Genomic DNA, 18,731 nt, shown 5'->3' with positions numbered 1-18,731 from the left:
GACTACTGGAAAAACCACAGCCTTGATGAGACGGGCCTTTGTTGGCAAAGTGATATCTCTGCTTTTTAATAAGCTGTCAAGGTTGGTCATAACTTTTCTTCCAAGCAGTAAGCGTCTTTTAATTTCATGGCTGCAGTCATCATCTGCCGTGATTTTGGAGCCCAGAAAAATAAAGCCAGCCACTGTTCTCACTGTTGCCCATCTATTTGCCATGAAGTGATGGGACCGGATGCCATGATCTTACTTTTCTGAATGTTGAGTTTTAAGCCAACTTTTTCACTCTCCTCATTCACTTTCAAGAGGCTCTTTAGTTCTTCTTTTCTTTCTGCCATAAGGGGGATGTCATCTGCATATCTGAGGTTATTGATATTTCTCCCGGCAATCTTGATTCCCGCTTGTGCTTCATCCAGCCCAGCGTTTCTCATGGTGTACTCTGCATATAAGTTAAATGAGCAGGGTGACAATATACAGCCTTGACGTACTCCTTTCCCTATTTGGAACCAGTCTGTTGTTCCATGTCCAGTTCTAACTGTTGCTTCCTGACCTGCATACAGATTTCTCAGGAGGCAGGTCAGATGGTCTGGCATTCCCATCTCTTTCAGAATTTTCCACCGTTGATTGTGATCCACACAGTCAAAGGCTTTGGCATAGTCAATAAAGCAGAAATAGATGTTTTTCTGGAACTCTCTGGAATATTTAACTTGGGTAGTAGAAGCACGCAGAAGCGAGGCGGCTGTGACGCCTCGGCGCAGAAGCGTGGCCGAGAGGAGCTAGGCCGGGCAGGGGGCTAGGCCGGGCCGGGGACCGGGGGCGGCGGCTGACTAGGGCGAGGCGGGGCCGTGGGCCGGTGGCCAGGGGAGACGGCCGACAGGGGCTAGTCCCGGCCGGGGGCCAGGTGCGGCGTCCGACAGGGCCTAGGCCCGGCCGCGGGCCAAGGGCGGCGGCCGACAGGGGGCTAGGCCCGGCCGGGGAACGGGGGCGGCGGCCGACAAGGGTCTAGGCCGGGCCGGGGGCCGGGGGCAGCGGCCGACAGGGGCTAGGCGGGGCCGGGGGCCGGGAGTCGGAGGCCAGGGGCCGGGGGCGGCGGCCGACAGGGGCTAGGCCGGGCCGGGGGCCAGGGGCGGCGGCCGACAAGGGTCTAGGCCGGGCTGGGGGCCGGGGGCGGCCGACAAGGGTCTAGGCGGGGCCGGGGGCCGGGGGCCGGGGGCGGCGGCCGACAGGGTCTAGGCCGGGCCGGGGACCGGGGGCGGCGGCCGACAGGGGCTAGGCGGGGCCGGGGACCGGGGGCGGCGGCCAGGGGCCGGGGGCCGGGGGCGGCGGCCGACAGGGGCTAGGCCGGGCCGGGGACCGGGGCGGCGGCCGACAGGGGCTAGGCCGGGCCGGGGGCCTGGGGCGGCGGCCGACAGGGGGCTAGGCCGGGCCGGGGGCTGGGGGCCGGGGTCGGTGGCCGATAGGGGCTAGGCCGGGCTGGGCTCCGGTGGCCAGGGGAGGTGGCCGACAGGGCCTAGGCCGGGCCGGGGGCCGGGGGCCGGGGGCGGCGGCCGACAGGGCCTAGGCCGGGCCGGGGGCCTGGGGCGGCGGCCAACAGGGGGCTAGGCCGGGCCGGGGGCCGGGGGCCGGGGGAGGTGGCCGACAGGGGCTAGGCCGGGCCGGGGGCCTGGGGCGGCGACCGACAGGGGGCTAGGCCGGGCCGGGGGCCGGGGGCCGGGGGAGGTGGCCGACAGGGGCTAGGCCGGGCTGGGGTCCGGTGGCCAGGGGAGGCGGCCGACAGGGACTAGGCCGGGCCGGGGGCCGGGGGCCGGGGTCGGTGGCCGACAGGGGCTAGGCCGGGCCGGGGGCCTGGGGCGGCGGCCGACAGGGCCTAGGCCGTGCCGGGGCCTGGGGCGGCGGCCGACGGGGGCTAGGCCGGGCCGGGGGCCGGGGTCGGTGGCCGACAGGGGCTAGGCCGGGCTGGGGTCCGGTGGCCAGGGGAGGTGGCCGACAGGGACTAGGCCGGGCCGAGGGCCGGGGGCGGCGGCCGACAGGGCCTAGGCCAGGCCGGGCCGGGGGCCTGGGGCGGCGGCTGACAGGGGGCTAGACCGGGCCAGGGGCCGGGGGCCGGGGTCGGTGGCCGACAGGGGCTAGGCCGGGCCGGGGGCTGGGGGCGGCGGCCGACAGGGCCTAGGCCTGGCCTTGGGCTGGGGGCGGCGGCCGACAGGGGGCTAGGCCGGGCTGGGGTCCGGTGGCCAGGGGAGGTGGCCGACAGGGACTAGGCCGGGCCGAGGGCCGGGGGCGGCGGCCGACAGGGCCTAGGCCGGGCCGGGGGCCTGGGGCGGCGGCTGACAGGGGGCTAGGCCGGGCCAGGGTCCGGGGGCCGGGGTCGGTGGCCGACAGGGGCTAGGCCGGGCCGGGGGCTGGGGGCGGCGGCCGACAGGGGGCTAGGCCGTGCCGGGGGCCGGGGGCCGGGGGAGGTGGCCGACAGGGGCTAGGCCGGGCCGGGGGCCTGGGGCGGCGGCCGACAGGGCCTAGGCCGTGCCGGGGGCCTGGGGCGGCGGCCGACGGGGGCTAGGCCGGGCCGGGGGCCGGGGTCGGTGGCCGACAGGGGCTAGGCCGGGCTGGGGTCCGGTGGCCAGGGGAGGTGGCCGACAGGGACTAGGCCGGGCCGAGGGCCGGGGGCGGCGGCCGACAGGGCCTAGGCCGGGCCGGGGGCCTGGGGCGGCGGCTGACAGGGGGCTAGGCCGGGCCAGGGTCCGGGGGCCGGGGTCGGTGGCCGACAGGGGCTAGGCCGGGCCGGGGGCCTGGGGCGGCGGCCGACAGGGGGCTAGGCCGGGCCGGGGGCCTGGGACCGGGGTCGGTGGCCGACAGGGGCTAGGCCGGTCCGGGGCCCGAGGGCGGCGGCTGACAGGGCCTAGGCCTGGCCGCGGGCCGGGGGCGGCGGCCGACAGGGGGCTAGGCCGGGCCGGGGGCCGGGGGCGGTGGCCGACGGGCTAGGCCGGGCTGGGGGCCGGTGGCCAGGGGAGGTGGCCGACAGGGACTAGGCCGGGCCGGGGGCCTGGGGCGGCGGCCGACAGGGGGCTAGGCCGGGCCGGGGGCCTGGGACCGGGGTCGGTGGCCGACAGGGGCTAGGCCGGTCCGGGGGCCGAGGGCGGCGGCTGACAGGGCCTAGGCCTGGCCGCGGGCCGGGGGCGGCGGCCGACAGGGGGCTAGGCCGGGCCGGGGGCCGGGGGCGGTGGCCGACGGGCTAGGCCGGGCTGGGGGCCGGTGGCCAGGGGAGGTGGCCGACAGGGACTAGGCCTGCCCGGGGGCGGCGGCCGACAGGGGGCTAGGCCGGGCCGGGGGCCGGGGTCGGTGGCCGACAGGGGCTAGGCCGTGCTGGGGGCCGGTGGCCAGGGGAGGTGGCCAACAGGGACTAGGCCGGGCCGGGGGCCGGGGGCGGCGGCCGACAGGGGGCTAGGCCGGGCCGGGGGCCGGGGTCGGTGGCCGACAGGGGCTAGGCCGTGCCGGGGGCCGAGGGCGGCGGCTGACAGGGCCTAGGCCTGGCCGCGGGCCGGGGGCGGCGGCCGACAGGGGGCTAGGCCGGGCCGGGGGCCGGGGGCGGTGGCCGACGGGCTAGGCCGGGCTGGGGGCCGGTGGCCAGGGGAGGTGGCCGACAGGGACTAGGCCTGCCCGGGGGCGGCGGCCGACAGGGCCTAGGCCTGGCCGCGGGCCGGGGGTGGCGGCCGACAGGGGGCTAGGCCGGGCCGGGGGCCGGGGTCGGTGGCCGACAGGGGCTAGGCCGTGCTGGGGGCCGGTGGCCAGGGGAGGTGGCCAACAGGGACTAGGCCGGGCCGGGGGCCGGGGGCGGCGGCCGACAGGGGGCTAGGCCGGGCCGGGGGCCGGGGTCGGTGGCCGACAGGGGCTAGGCCGGGCCGGGGGCCGGGGGCGGCGGCCGACAGGGGCTAGGCTGGGCCGGGGACTGGGGGCCGGGGTCGGCCGCGAGAGGAATTACCCAAGGCCCAAGGTAAGAGAAACCCAAGTAAGATGGTAAGTGTTGCGAGAGGGCATCAGAGGGCAGACACTGAAACTAAAATTACAGAAAACTAACTAATCTGATCACACGGACCACAGCCTTGTCTCTCTCAATGAAACTAAGCCATGCCGTGTGGGGCCACCCAAGACGGATGGGTCATGGTGGAGAGGTCTGACAGAATGTGGTCCACTGGAGAAGGGCGTGGCAAACCACTTCAGTATTCTTGCCTTGAGAACCCCATCAACAGCATGAAAAGGCAAAAAGATAGGACACTGAAAGATGAACTCCCCAGGTCAGTAGGTGCCCAATATGCTAATGGAAGCAGATATAGATACTACCTACATCTTTGTTGTGTTTTTTTTTTTCACTCAGGTGCCAGTTCAACAGATTCTGACAGTGAAAGTTTAGCTTGCAAATTGAAGCCTGGAGCCATGCCACAGTAAGTGTGTATGATTCCGTCCGTTTAAGTAGAAAATGTCAGCAGACTTGTGCTCAGTGACGCCGCTGGTGTTGTGCGCTGAAGGAAGAGGTCAGCTGATGTCAGTGAGAGATCAGATGCTTGAGCCTGGAACAGAGTCTTTGACTTTTGAACTTTGAAATCCGCATTTCATCCTCAGTGTCCCCAAATCTAACCATCCACAATGTTTGTTCCAGTGCCAACTGACTGCTTATAAATATGTAGAAGGAGCAGTCACAATGAGAGAAAATGACTGACATCAGTACTAAAATGTAAATGACAAACAACTTGTCACATAAATTAGAAAATATCTAATTAGGCTAGAAATGGGTTTCCATTTGGATCAAGTGTATCTCCAGTTAGATCATGTCATGAAAATCTCAAAATGTCATTGTCCCTACAAAGACATAGGGATTATTAGTAATATGTTAGGATCTTAATTATTTTGCAAAGATAAAATCTACCAAGAGTTTGTAGAAAACTCCATGAATATTGAGACTGTGCTAAGAAATTTGTTTGATTTACTAGTATATACATAACAATCATAGCCATTCAGCCTCAAATTATCACTGAGCATTCATGTTAAAGGGGGCTTCCCTGGTGGCTGAGTGGTAAAGAATGTGCCTGCCAATGCAGGAGACATGGGTTTGATCCCTGGGTTGGGGAGATCCCCTGTAGGGGGGCATGGTAACCCACTCCAGTATTCTTGCCTGGAGAATCCTATGGGCAGAGGAACCTGGTAGACTGCGGTCCATGGGGTGGCAAAGAGACATGACTGAGTGCTAACTGAGCATATGTGTTAAAGGGCTCTTAATAAGATCACATACTCTGCTACCTGTGCATTCCGACAAGGATCTCAAGTTTAGTGAAGTTCCATGACTCGCTTGAGATTACACAGCCTGTGACTTAGCAAAATTGGACCTAGAAACAGCTCTTAACTTTTATGCACTAAGAAAAGACCACAGTCCAAGACATGCTCAACTTTACACAATGGGAAACTGGAATAAAGAGCAGTTGCTGGACTGAAAAGCAACCACCAGAACTTTGAATTAAATATCGAAGGCTGTTCCTAAACATTTCCTAAACATATCTGCTTACTGCTCCAGACTGGGCTTTTCTAAGTATTATCTTTTGTCTTAGGATTTTCCAGTTCAATACTTTCTGCTTTCTAATAAGAGCTGAGATACATAGTTAGTACTTTCATCTGTGTGTTTATTTTGCTGCTGTCTGTGGGCCCCTCTGAATATATACTGAGCACCACTGTTCTAACTGTAGGTTGTGGGTCCCCATTTCTGAAGCAGTTCCAGTTGAAGCAGATTAAGCAAACATAAAGAAACTGGCCTGTTCTGTGGCAGTATTTCAAAGAATAATTCCTGCTTAAGAAATTCTGACCCAAGACTTCACTCCTTACTTTGCAGAGCTCAGAAGAAAACCACTTCTATGTCCTTGACCACTGGATCATCATCTCCAAAGACAAGAGTGACCACAGCTGTGATCCAGCCTCTGTCAGTCCCTGTTGAGCAGGTGAGCCCTATCCACAGTCCGAGAGGAGTCAGACTCTTTAGCATAAAGACCCCAGTTAGTCCTCCCCTGAAATATCTCCTCAGTGGACACACAACTGGGAGGAAAGAAAATGATAAGTTAAGTTCTTCCTTTTAATGCACTAAAAATAATTTTTAATCCGAGACACACCACTGATGAATCAACATCTGCATTTCCTTTGAGAATTCCTTTTTCTCACAGCTAATACTCTGATAAAGTGGTATCTGTGTTGGCTGTTACTGCTTGATTCTCCCTCACATATGTGCCATCTTCCACGTAGCCAAATTCGTTAGCTCATTTAAAAGAAAGCAGAAAAGGAGAAAAGTCCCCCTTATCCACAAAGTCCACCCGATAGAGCTCAGAAGTCCACCTATCCTCTGCGAGCTTAACAGATAATATGGGAATATTCAGATTCCTTCACGTCACTGTGCATTTTCATCCTGCTTTCGTTTCATTGTAAAACTGCTTTATCCAAGAACAACAGTATCCACAACTGGGTCATTGTAGTGAATTCACTTTGCAAACACAGGAAACCTGAAGCTTTTTTTAAGTAAAAAATTAGAATCTAGATGTCTCTAAATGAGATGTGATACTTTGCCTTGGTGCTGTGGTGGGCATCTGTAAACCCAAGCCTCTTGCAACATGAGCGCATTCTTGAGTCATAAGTGTGCCCTCCAGCCACTGAGCGCCCATGGGTGTTTTAGAAATGACAGGGCTCCCCTGGTGGCTCAGTGGTAACGAATCCGCCTGCAGTGCAGGGAGACCCGGGTTCGATCTCTGTGTTGGAGAAGATCCCCTGGAGAAGGGAATGGCAACCCACTCCAGTATTCTTGCCTGGAGAATTCCATGGACAGAGGAGCCTGGCGGGCTACAGTCCATGGGGTCGCAAAAGAGTTGGACACGACTGAGCGACTAGCTCTTACTTACTCTGTGGTATGTTGGGTATGCAAACCATCGAGAAAGCACATCTGAGATGAGACACTAGGAAAGAGCCAAGCAGTAGAAGTCATTCAGAGGTGGCATGTATAGTAGAAACTCCCTGTCAACCCCCAAAGCAGAGTGGACTTTACAGAAACCATTCTGTGCACCAGTGGACTTGTTTCGTGTTTGCTATGTAAGCACTGGTAGGTGTGCGATGAATGCTTAGCCCTGTCAGTGGCCATGCTGTCACCCACGTGGGTCCATGTTTCCGTGGTTTGCGTGTTCCGAGTCTGACCCACGTGCCTCTGCCCTCCAGGCCCCCAGCCCCACCTTGTTCCTCTGCCGGCCGGATGGACCTGCTGCCGCCTGCCTCCCGCCTGTCTTCACCAAGGTCAGGCAGCTGCATGTCTCATCCTCTGAGTTTGCTCTGGGCCTTTGATTCCATTCTCCTGTGGCTTCATGTATAGTCTTTAAACATGAAAACGAGTGATGAACGGGTTCATCTCAAGGTTACCTGTGGGGCTAAACAGATACTCGGTGCACAGCTGCTGTGTGACCATGATCATATAAAGGTCTGCGAAAGGTGGGCCTGATAGAGCTCAGAACAGACTGGGAACACCAAACAGTGCATGGGAGGAGACAGAATGATGGATGGGAACCTGGGAAAGCAGCAAGGTTTGTAGATGGTTTCAAAACCAACTGACAGATTTTCAGTTTGTCTCAGGGGGTGTTTTGCATCACCAGGCATGATGACATTGGTCAGCTGGTCAGCTCAGCTCAGAAATGGTCCCGTGGGGTGTTTCTCCTCTGTCTCCTCCCCACCTCTTTCCGAGAAAATTGTAAATGTTCTAATTGGAGTTGAGTTGATTTATAGTGTTGTGTTAGTTTCAGGTGTACAGCAAAGTGATTCAGTTATAGATGTAGTTTTTTTCAGATTCTTTTTCCTTATCGAGTTTTAAAATACATTGAGTAGAGTTCCCTGTGTAATACAGTAGGATCTTGTTGGTTATCTACTGTATATAGACTATAATGTGTACACGTCAGTCCCGTCTCCTAATTTATCCCCCCCTTTCCCCTTTGCTAATGGTAGAATTTGTTTTCTGAGTGTGTGAGTCTATTTCTGTTTTGAACGTAAGTTCACGTGTATCATTTTTTGATGGAAAGATATTTAAAAGGCACAGTTGAAGAGGTGCCCCATGCCTGTGTACCAGCGTACTGTCGGAAGTCATGCCCCCAGCCCAGCTAAGTTGAGTGTAGTATTCCTCAAATTGCAACAGATCCTCGTTTTTATCTCTGTTTGTTGTTGAGCTTGGCAGGCTGATTCTGAACCTTTTGTGGTTTCAAAAGTGGCTGAGAGCAGCTGGGGTCCTCCTGCAGGGGCAGGCTGAGATGGTGTTAGGATGTGAGATGTCAGGACTCCCTAGACCAGAGCGCCAGGAGGGCAGGGCTGGCTCAAACCTGGCCAAACAGCAGGACGAGGCCCCGAGAGCGCCCACAAGATGCCCCAGCAACCCGAGGGTCCCTGGGCAGGGTGGGTTCTTCAGAGGTGGGCCCCAGCCTCACCCATCTCACAGGATCAACCCCAAGTAACAGGACGAATGTGACAGTGGCTTCTGTAGTCCATTCTCTGAAATCTGTGAATCTTCCACAAGGCAGCCGCGAAGAGCCTCTGTCTGTCTTCATCCAGGGAGTGATGCTTCCTCCTAAGCCAGCCTGCAGCCAGCTTGGTTAAAGACCTCTTCCTACAGAGTGTTTACGGAGGACACAGTCAATGAATGAGGGCTGTTGACAACAACAGTGAGGGTCCACCTCCCCCTACCCAGGATAAAATACCCAAAGAAGGAAGAAGTCACGTCCTGCCTATGAACAGCGATGTCGGGGTAACAGCCCACGGGGCATCTATCCGTGCTCAGAGCAGGAGTCGTTCACAGAGCGGCCGGCGTGACTATTGCATGGAGCGCAGGAGCTGTTGACAAGCAGCCCCATCCGTGAAGTCTGTGGGAGCTGCTGAGTTGTTGTCGGAACGCTGTTGGTTTTGGAGCCAGGGCCCCACGCACCTCCGGGCTGAGGTGTCACACCGTCCTGGGGTACCCAGCGGAGAGAGACCTGAGACACTCCTGTCTCCCTCAGGGCTGCGAAACTCCTTCGGGCCAGCCACAGCCCATCCGTGTCCGCACAGTGCAGTCCAGCTCCTGGGGCAGAGACCCCAGCACACTGTCCCCTTCAACCCAAAGGGAGCCATGAGGCATGCTCTGAGCCTGATAGAAAAGGAAACCAGGATTCCACATTTTTCTAAAGCTTGAGTTCGTAAGTCGCAAACAGTAGAGTGACTGTCCTCGCCTGCTGTGCCGGCCTCTTCCTCCTCGCTGGTGCCTGCAGCACCCTTCCCCTGGGGGCGCTGTCCCTCCCTGCCCTGCCCCGTCCTTCAGGGCCTGGGCTCTGCCAGTCCTTGGGCACCTCCATCCGTGTCCCCTCACGCCCCTGGTGGGGTTCCCTGGGGCTGAAGCCGGGGCCACCAACCTGGTGGGGACAGCAGCTCACGGGTCCCAGGGACACACTCGGGGCCTGGAGAGCGGCCACCCCGTGTGGCGTTTCTCCCTGGAGCCGTGGACCTTGCAGGGAGTCTTGGTACCAGGTGGACCTGAGAGCAGGAGATGCCCTCCTGTGGACCTCAAACCCTCAGGGCCACAGACCAGCCTCCCAAGGTCAGCCGTGCGAACGTGGCTTTGCTCAGCAGAAGCTCACTCAGGAGGAGCCACGTGGCAGACCTTGGAAAACTACGGAGACCTGTGTGTGTGACGTGCTTGGTTTCTACCCAGGTCCTACCTTTGTGACTCTCCAGTGTGAAGAGTATGCGCAGTCCTAGGAGCAAACCAGAGGCCCCTGGGTGTCTGGAAGCTCACACGTGGAGAGTATTAGTGCAGCGTCTGTAACGCGCTGTGAATGCTCCCTGAACACACCGGGGACATCGATGACTCCATCCTCACTAGCTGGACCCCGAGGGCAACATCTTCCCTGCTGATCTGCGAAATACTGCCCTCTGGACTAATCAGAAAGTGGAAGTCAATTTAAAACCAGAGACTTTTCTACATTTACAAGTAAGAATGAAGAGAGAATGGACTCAGAAGTAGGTAATAATATTCACCTTTTCATTTATCAAAAAAGGCCTTTGGCACCAAAATTCTCAGCAGGTACATTAGACTTTCCTGCTTCTGCCCACATTGTGGACTTCCAAGGTTTCACAGGGCCAGAGCACATGCACTGCAGGCCAGTTGCTACAGGATCTGTTTTTCCCCAGCACACCTTTGGCCGTCTTTTGAGAAAAATGTAAAAAGCAAAAATGGAAACAGAAAAAAAAAAAAGCATCCTGCCTAATGTGAATTTGTTTGCTTTGGTTCTATGCATAATCAATTATTGCATCTGACTTACTTCAAGAGCCGTACTTGTCCTTTATTGGATGTGATACCCTGTAGGCACATACATAGATAGTAGAAAGTTTCAGTGGGCCTGTTGCCAGGGGAAGAAGGCAAGGGAGGCACCTGGAAGGGTCAGTCATTCCTTTGGTTTTGAGTAGCCGCTTGACAAGTTTCAGCTCTTTGCATCTATGAAGCCACACTCCTTTCTGGTCTGTTGGGCTGTCAGAGTTGATTGGTCTGGAGCTAGAGTGGCTGGAGCACCAGGGTGACAGTGCTGGTCAGGGGGAGGAGGCGAGGAAGGTCAGGTGGGGGAAGTGCTCCCGTTTTATTTCGCTCAGACCCTGCAGGTGAATGGGATCTGGAAAGAGGTACTGGTGCACCTATCTGTGGGGCAGCAGTGGAGACACGGACATAGAGAACAGACTTGTGGACCCGGGGAGGGGGGCTGGGAGAGAGGAGAGGGTCAGATGAATGGAGAGAGTAGTGTAGACACATATACACGACCATAGGTAAAAGAGATGGCCAGTTGGAGATTTGCTGTGTGACTCAGGGAACGCAAACCAGTGCTCTGTGACAACCTAGCGGGGTGGGAGGGAGGTTTAAGAGAGAGGGGGCATATCTATGCTTGTGGATGACTCTTGTTGATATTTGGCAGAAACCAACACAATATTGTAAAGCAATTATCCTTCAATTAAAAATAAATTTAATTATTAAAAAAAAACAAAAGAACCTGCAGATGAGGAAATGCCAGCCCTCCTTCTGGTGCAGCTGCCCCAGGACGCTGGTGGACACATGAAGGTCCTGGGGGAAGGTCGGAGCTTGGGGCACAGATGGGAGACCCAGGTTCAGCCTCTGGGTCGGGGAGATCCCCTGGAGAAGAGCGTGGCGACCCACTCCAGTATTCTTGTCTGGAGAATCCCATGGACAGAGGAGCCTGGCGGGCTCCTCTGGTGGACAAGTGGCATCTCCTTCCCCTCCTGTCTGGTCCCCTAGGACTCTACCCCCAGATGGAACACGGGTGGATTGCACCAGCGCATCCTGGTGTTGATAAAGACAGGTCATGCCGACACTGAGACGTTCCATGGGTAATGGAGCCCGTGCACTGCAGGGCGGGCCCCGGGACCTCCCTCACTTCATCACCTGGGATCCAGTGCTCTCCTGACCTGAGGAGGGGTTCGTGTGCACGGTGCCCACCCCGTAAGTGCTCCTCTGAGCTTAGGAAGTGTTCCTCTGTGTCATGAGACCGTGTCGTGTGGCTGTGTGAGCCCAGACCTGATGGGTGTGTCCCGGTGTTTCAGGAGCTGCAGAACATCCGTGCGTCTGAGGGCCAGGTGGTCATGCTGGAGTGCCGTGTGCGCGGCACGCCCCCGCTGCAGGTCTGCTGGTTCCGGCAAGGCAGCGAGATCCAGGACTCACCGGACTTCTGGATCTTGCAGAAAAGTAAGGAGAGGGGCCCCCTCACAGTGCTGCCCACAGCACCACCCCGGGGCTGACCAGGCCCTGTCTCCGCCCAGGAGAACCAGGAAGGGTTCAGTCACTAAGATGCATGGATTTCTTCTTTGTTTCCTTTTTTTTTTGGCATTTTATTATTTTTAACTATTTTTTTCTTCCTCCCTCTTGAACTTCCCACCCCATCCCAACCCTCTAGATATTTTTTAATTTTTATTTTTATTAACAATATTGAGTTAGTTTCAAGTGTACAGCAAAGTGATTTAGCTATACATCTACATGCATCCAAGCTTCCCTGGTGGCTCAGGTGGCAAAGAATTTGCCTGCCATGCAGCAGACCTCAGTTTGATTCCTGGGTTGGGAAGATCCCCTGGAGAAGGGGTAGGCTACCCACTCCAGTACACTTGCCTGGAGAATCCCAAGGACAGAGGAGCCTGGCAGGCTACAGTCCATGGGGTCGCAAAGAGTCGGACACGACTGAGTGACTAAGCACAGCATACATGAATCCATCCTTTTTTGGAGTCTTGCTCCATACAGGTCACTACAGAGTATGGAGTAGAGGACCCTGTGCTGTACAGGAAACCTGGTTGTTTATCTGTTTATGGACAGTGGTGTGAGGTGTGTAGATTTGTGGTCTCAGAGTGAGGGGACATGGGCTCCAGCACATGAAAGCCATCCTGCTGGCTATGGGCCCTCACAAGCCCTGACTGAAGTTTTGTTTTCTTCTTCCGCAAAAATCACACATCCACATTTGAATTCAAAGTTGGGCCAGTCATCCTAGGAGGCTCTGAGCCTTCTATGAACTGCAATTGAAAACCTTGCTAGTGTGAGCTGGTAAGGGAGTCTTAGTTTATTTATGGGAATGTAAATTGATCTACCGTCCCTCTCTCTTTTGCGATGGGGCTTATCTCCAGTGTTTCTGCAGACATGTCCTAGACAAGGCCACAGGAAAGGATGGGCAGGTTTCGTATGAACGGAAACTGACTCGAATGCTCTGTTTTGATGTCTTTTTTTCTCATGTGGGGAACAGAACCTCGATCCACAGCTGAACCTGGTAAGAAGCTTTTTCTTTGTTTCTCTCTGCTAATGCATCTCTTGAGTTTCAATAGTTTGTTTCCGTTTTAAACCACATGCAGAACAATGTTGTCGGAGTTCCCTGGAAATGTGAAACCCCCTTACAGACAATATCTTCTTGACTGTGGGGTCTGCACACTGCATTTTCCATCCAGTTGTTTTATTAGTGAAACATTCAATTCCATTCAGACAAGGAGATCGGGCTCAATGACTTGAGGCTTTTAAAACCATGGTCTTTTATACTCAGAAAGCAAACTAAGCTAGAGATGCAAAAGCATCCGGCTAAGATTTCAGTGGAAGAGTGGTCTGCGGCACATTTCTACTGAACAGAAGACGCCACCAGCTAGACTACAGCCTGGAGATGCGTCTCCTGGGAGAGCAGCCTGGGGGTCAGCAGAGTGACCCCAGGGTCTGTATGTGTGTGTCCTGAGGTGTCGGCAGAGTGACCCCAGGGTCTCTGTGTGTGTCCTGAGGTGTCGGCAGAGTGACCCCAGGGTCTGTGTGTGTGTCCTGAGGTGTCGGCAGAGTGACCCCAGGGTCTGTGTGTGTGTCCTGAGGTGTCGGCAGAGTGACCCCAGGGTCTCTGTGTGTGTCCTGAGGTGTCGGCAGAGTGACCCCAGGGTCTGTGTGTGTGTCCTGAGGTGTCGGCAGAGTGACCCCAGGGTCTCTGTGTGTGTCCTGAGGTGTCGGCAGAGTGACCCCAGGGTCTCTGTGTGTGTCCTGAGGTGTCGGCAGAGTGACCCCAGGGTCTGTATGTGTGTGTCCTGAGGTGTCGGCAGAGTGACCCCAGGGTCTCTGTGTGTGTCCTGAGGTGTCGGCAGAGTGACCCCAGGGTCTGTATGTGTGTGTCCTGAGGTGTCGGCAGAGTGACCCCAGGGTCTCTGTGTGTGTCCTGAGGTGTCGGCAGAGTGACCCCAGGGTCTCTGTGTGTGTCCTGAGGTGTCGGCAGAGTGACCCCAGGGTCTCTGTGTGTGTCCTGACAGGTATGGTGGGCTGAATGGTGGCCCCGAAAGCTGTCCATCCTTCTGCAGCCGGTAAAGGTGACCTTATTCCGATGAAAGGTCTCGGCAGATGGAAGTAAGTTACTGACCTCTGTACCAGATCACCCGGGATGCATGTGGATCCTAAATCCAATGAAGGGTGTCCTTGGAAGAGAAGAGGGGGTGATCTGAAGCACAGAGCCACCTAGGGGAGAAGGTTTGTGCAGATGTATGCAGAGGTCGGGGTGATGTGGCCACAAGCCCAGGGAGGCCTGGGGTTCCCCAAGGGCTGGAGCAGGCCAGGGGGACTCCCCTGGAGCCTCTGGAGGGAGCTCAGCCCTGCCCACACCTTGGTCACAGGTTTCTAACTCCAGAACTGGGGGAGAATGAATTTGTGTTAAAGCTGTCCAGTGTGTGGCCAGTGGCTGCAGCCGCCCCTGGACACCGAGAGTGAACTTGCTGGCTCCAAGGTGAAAACAGTGGCAGGACCCGCGACCCCTGCCCCCCCGCCCCCCGCCACGATCTTGTCATAAGGTTAAAGGAATGAATATGCACAGATGAGATGCCTGAATCAGGGACTGCCACTTGGGTCTCAGCCCCCTTCACCTCCTCCTCCTTGTCATCATCACCATCATTAGGGGTCCTCATCCACTCGTTCAGTGGACACGCGGTGCTCTTGCACGGCCCTGATGTGGGGAACGAGGCCAACGAGCTGGGAGGCTCCACACAGGACTCACCCTGCCTGCTGGGGCCGCATGGACAAGGCCTGTGCAGTGACACGGAGGCCCTGGGAGAGGCTGGAACCTCTGGTCGTGGGAGGCTCGGGGTCTCAGCATCAGAGGTGGAGGGGTGAGCCGGGTCCATCCAGGGGGTGCAGCCCTTCACTCAAAGTGGGGGAAGAACCCCACGTGGCAGCCGGTGTCCGGGAGCCTCCCCTTGCCCTGGTGGGCTGCAGGCACAGCCATGGATGACCAGGAGTCTGCATCTCGCTAGGTGCCGAGGCTGGCACCAAGTGAATCCTCAGTGAGGTTTTTTCCTTAAAAACCATCCTAAGTGACTTTGGCTCCATTGGTTTTTGCCAAAAACCTACAATGATCCCAAGAACTTTGTACACTCCAAGGGTGGTGACTGGACGTGGAGCCCAGCACAGACCCAAGTCGGTCCTGCCCTGAGTCCCACGGGCCGGCCACACCATCCCCCTTCTGTGGCCTGGCTTTCTTCTGCCAGGACCCCCAGGATGGTGGAAAGGCGAGTGTGGCCTCAAGCTGAGGGGCCCAGCGTGGGCTCCAAGCCCCTGGGGGTCCCCTTGGGAAGTCTGGTGGACCATAGTCTCCACTGCCGTCGGGCATCTCTGTCTCGGGGAATGTCTTGTTTCTTTGCTTTTTGTTGTGATGGGACACCCCACTTATCTCCGGGCGGTTGGGAAGTCTGTTGTTGTTACATGCTCCCGCCTTAGATGGGGAAACATGATTGCTGCCTTGGCGCTGCTCACTCGATCCTGGGAATCTGTTAAATACAAATGGCAAGGGGAACAGAGAAAAACAGAAAAAGAAAAACAGAGACTTGCTGGGTTGCTTCAGGTCTCACCTGTGATTAAGAGTGTGTACAGCCTGCATGTGAACCCGGATTCCCACACCTGCCAGCTACCAGGTGCCAGGCCCTGATTTTAGACCCCCAGCTTCACTAAGGAGTCCTTGACAGATACAGTTTGTGTGTATTTCAAGTCTACCTTGTGATGACTTGATGCCCATAGGCCTCATGGAATGATTGCCCAACATACGCATCGCCTCACACAGTTAAATCTGTGTGTGTGTGTGTGTGTGTGTGTGTTTGTCTCTTTAATGTTGTTCTAGAATCCATGAACACAATATATATAGCTCTCCATTTTTTTAGATCTTCTTTAATTTATCTTAGAAGTTTATAGTTTGCTGTATGTCTTGCACATGTTTAGTTAGATATCTTGATATTTTCAGTGGCATTATAAATTCCTCATAGATAGAGATAGAACTGACTTTTCTATATTCACTTCCTAATTCCATTTATTTCAAATAATTCTAATTGTATTTTTTTATGTATACATAATTATGTCTTCAAATAAGTGCTTTCTTTCCCCTTTGCAACTGTGATAACCCTTTTCTTTTTCTTGCCTTATTTTTCGGACTGGGATCTCCAGTACAGAGTACAGTGGTGAACAGAAGTAGTGAGAATAAGTATCCGTGTCTCTTTTCCATAATCAGAGGAAAAGCTTTCAGTATTTCACCATCACATATGATATTAGCTTTTTTGGAGACATTTTTATCAAAATATATAAATTCTTCTCTGTTAGTTGACCAAGAGTTTTTTCTTAGTCATGAACTAAGATTATTACATTAAATTTTGTTAAGTTTATTTTCTGCAGGTTTTGAAACAGGTGATTTTTCTTTAATGTGGCGATTTAACTTTTAAAAAATTGTGTGATTCTAAAACGACCCCAACCTGATCTCGATGTATTCTCCTTTGGTTGGACTTTATTTGTTGGGGTTTTATTTAGGATTATTCCATCTATACTCAGAGTCTGTAATTTTGCTTTCTTGTACTTCTTCCTTGTTGGTTTTAGTATCAAGGTTATGCTAGTCTTCTAAAACAAGGTTGCAGAGTGTTCCTTGTTTACCCCGAGAGTTCCTGTGAGATTACTGTTTTCTTCCCTAGATTTTGGAAAGAATTGATTGGCAAAACCAGTTGGTTTCATTGTGGGGAGGCTTTTAATTTCAGATTTAATTTTTTTCATGCAAATAAAATGTTCTGATTTTGTATGTCTTCTTGGGTCTATTTAAGTAAAGCATATTCCCCCTGCTAGGAATTTATTGAGGCCAGCAGATTCTCCAATTAGTAAGTGAACTGTGGTTTATAGTATGTTTCCTATCTGCAAGATGTGTTGTCTCCCCTTTCAAAAATCCTTGATACTGGTGATTTGTGCTTTGTCTCTTTTTCTTAATCAGTGTCTCTAGGGGTTTATGAGTTGTATCAGTCCTTTCAAAGAGCCAACTTTTGGCTTTGTTTTTAAAAATGTTCATATTTGCTTTCTGTTGCCTTATTTTCTGCTCCTTTTTTCCCCATCTGCCTTGTGTTTCGTTTGCTTTGCTCTTTTTCTGGTTTCTTGGGCTAGAGGCTTAGTTGATTTTTAGCCTTCCTTCTTTTCCAGTATATGTGTTTCGGGCTTTAAGTTACCCTCTAAACACAGTTCGCTGCGTGCCACAAGTTTGAATAAGCCCGATTTTCACTATCTTTTATGTAAAAGTTTTTCCTAATCTTCATGTGGTTTTTAAAATTTTATTGAAGAAATTCTTCAAGAAGCATGTCATTGAACTTCCCAATGTTTGGGGAGGTTTTTCTAGTGACCCTTTTTTGATTTCTCACTTAATTCCATGAAGAGCCCCGTCTTAGTCATTTTGCGCTACTGTTATAAATACCATAGACTAGCTGGTAAACAACAGAAAGGTGTTTCTTATAGTCCCGGAGGCTGGGAAGTCCTAAGATCACCCGCAGGTGCCACATCTGGTGAGGCCTGTTTCCTGGCTCCTAGGCTGCCTGCTTCTTCTCTCTGTCCTCGCAGCACGGGAGCCCATTCCCTCCTGACCTGACCCCTCCCAGAGTCCCTGCCTTCTAGTATCATCACCACGTGCGAGGTGAAGCTTGAGGGCACATAAACCGTCAGCCCATTGCAATCCGTAAGTATACCCTGAATTATTTCAGTCCTTGGAAATAATTTGAGCTTTCCTAATGGCCCAATATATATTCATTTTGTTCTATGTTCCTTGGGCTCTTGAAAATAATATGGGTCAGTGGGAGTGCAGTGTTCCGTATGTATCAGTTAGAGCAGGCTTGTCACTCGTGTAATTCAGATTCCGGTAGCCATGCTGAATAAAGCAGAAGTCGGTGAAATTACCTGTAATATATTTTATTTAACACACCCAAAATATTATCATTTCAGTGTGTGATCAACATGATAAAGCCTAGTGAAATATTTCACATTCTGTTTTTCATGCTGAGTCTTGAAAATCCAGTGTGTGTTTCATGCTTGCAGCGCGTCTCATTGTCGAGCCAGCCGCATTTCAGGTACTTCGTGGCTGCAGGTGACTCCGCACCAGGGAGCCCAGTTCCAGGAGAGACGTGTCTTTAACGTCTCCCACTGCGATGATGAACTTGGCTGTTACTCCTTTTCTATTTCTGTCAGTTTTTATGGATTGATATTTTGAGGTTATGTTATTAGGTGCATTCAAATTTAGAATCCTCATCTTCTTGCTAGACTGAACTTGTATCAGTATGAGATGCTCCTTTTTATCGCTAGTAATGCTTCTTAATTTAGGCACTGTTTGACAGTGATATTGCCACATGAGTTTTCTGTCCTTGTTTGCCTGGGTATCTTTTACTTTCACCTGTCTAAAAGATCTTCTATCTTAACATGTACCTCTGTGAATAGTGTATAGGTTTAATTATAATCAGTTTGACACTGTACCTGTTAATGAGAGTATTTGCTCTATTTATTATTTTGATATTTCAGTGTGTAGATACCATGTTACTGTTTGTCCCACCTATTCTGTGTTCTTTTTCTCTTGCCTTCTTTTAGAAGTATGAAGTGTTTCTCTAGTTCTGTACTCCTCTGTCAGGTTGTTGGGCGTACATTGGCAGATACAGCGTGTGTTTCACATTTAAGTCTAACTTAGTACTTTTACTGCCTCCCTGACACGATTGTTTCCTCCTTGTCACTGTTATACTTGAAAATTTTAGATACATTTTTGGCATGATCATCATTGTTTTGTAGAGTTAATATTTACCCTCAGAGTTACCTCATTGTTGGTCTTTACTTGTTTTGTCTGTTTCCGTCAGAGACTACTTTTCCTTTTCCCAAAGAACTGCCTTCATGT

At 54.0% G+C, this 18,731-nt stretch overlaps 1 protein-coding gene across 11 annotated transcripts in view; it reads left to right on the top strand.

The window, feature by feature from the left end:
• The window catches only part of LOC145504594 (liprin-alpha-1-like), a 68,139-nt gene that overhangs the window by 14,277 nt on the left and 35,131 nt on the right, over positions 1-18,731 (top strand). For 5 of the 11 annotated variants that reach the window (XM_081485711.1, XM_081485721.1, XM_081485806.1 and 2 more), the window contains 5 exons: positions 4,361-4,427; positions 5,864-5,969; positions 7,225-7,299; positions 11,623-11,764; positions 12,804-12,827. In XM_081485711.1, coding sequence (XP_081341837.1) covers positions 7,259-7,299; positions 11,623-11,764; positions 12,804-12,827 — 207 coding nt within the window. In that variant the 5' untranslated portion in view covers positions 4,361-4,427; positions 5,864-5,969; positions 7,225-7,258. Of the gene's footprint in view, positions 1-4,360; positions 4,428-5,863; positions 5,970-7,224; positions 7,300-8,564; positions 10,040-11,432; positions 11,522-11,622; positions 11,765-12,803; positions 12,828-13,807; positions 13,925-17,419; positions 17,535-18,731 lie in introns of those variants that run through there. The other 6 variants (XM_081485764.1, XM_081485757.1, XM_081485767.1 and 3 more) reach the window with 5 other exon arrangements.

Source organism: Giraffa tippelskirchi, chromosome 1, assembly GCF_054371585.1.
Source record: "Giraffa tippelskirchi isolate mGirTip1 chromosome 1, T2T-mGirTip1v1.2.pri, whole genome shotgun sequence".
Classification (NCBI taxonomy): Eukaryota; Metazoa; Chordata; class Mammalia; order Artiodactyla; family Giraffidae; genus Giraffa; species Giraffa tippelskirchi.
The sequence above is the reverse complement of the archived record's forward strand: the minus strand, read 5'-3'. Positions and strand labels throughout refer to the sequence as shown.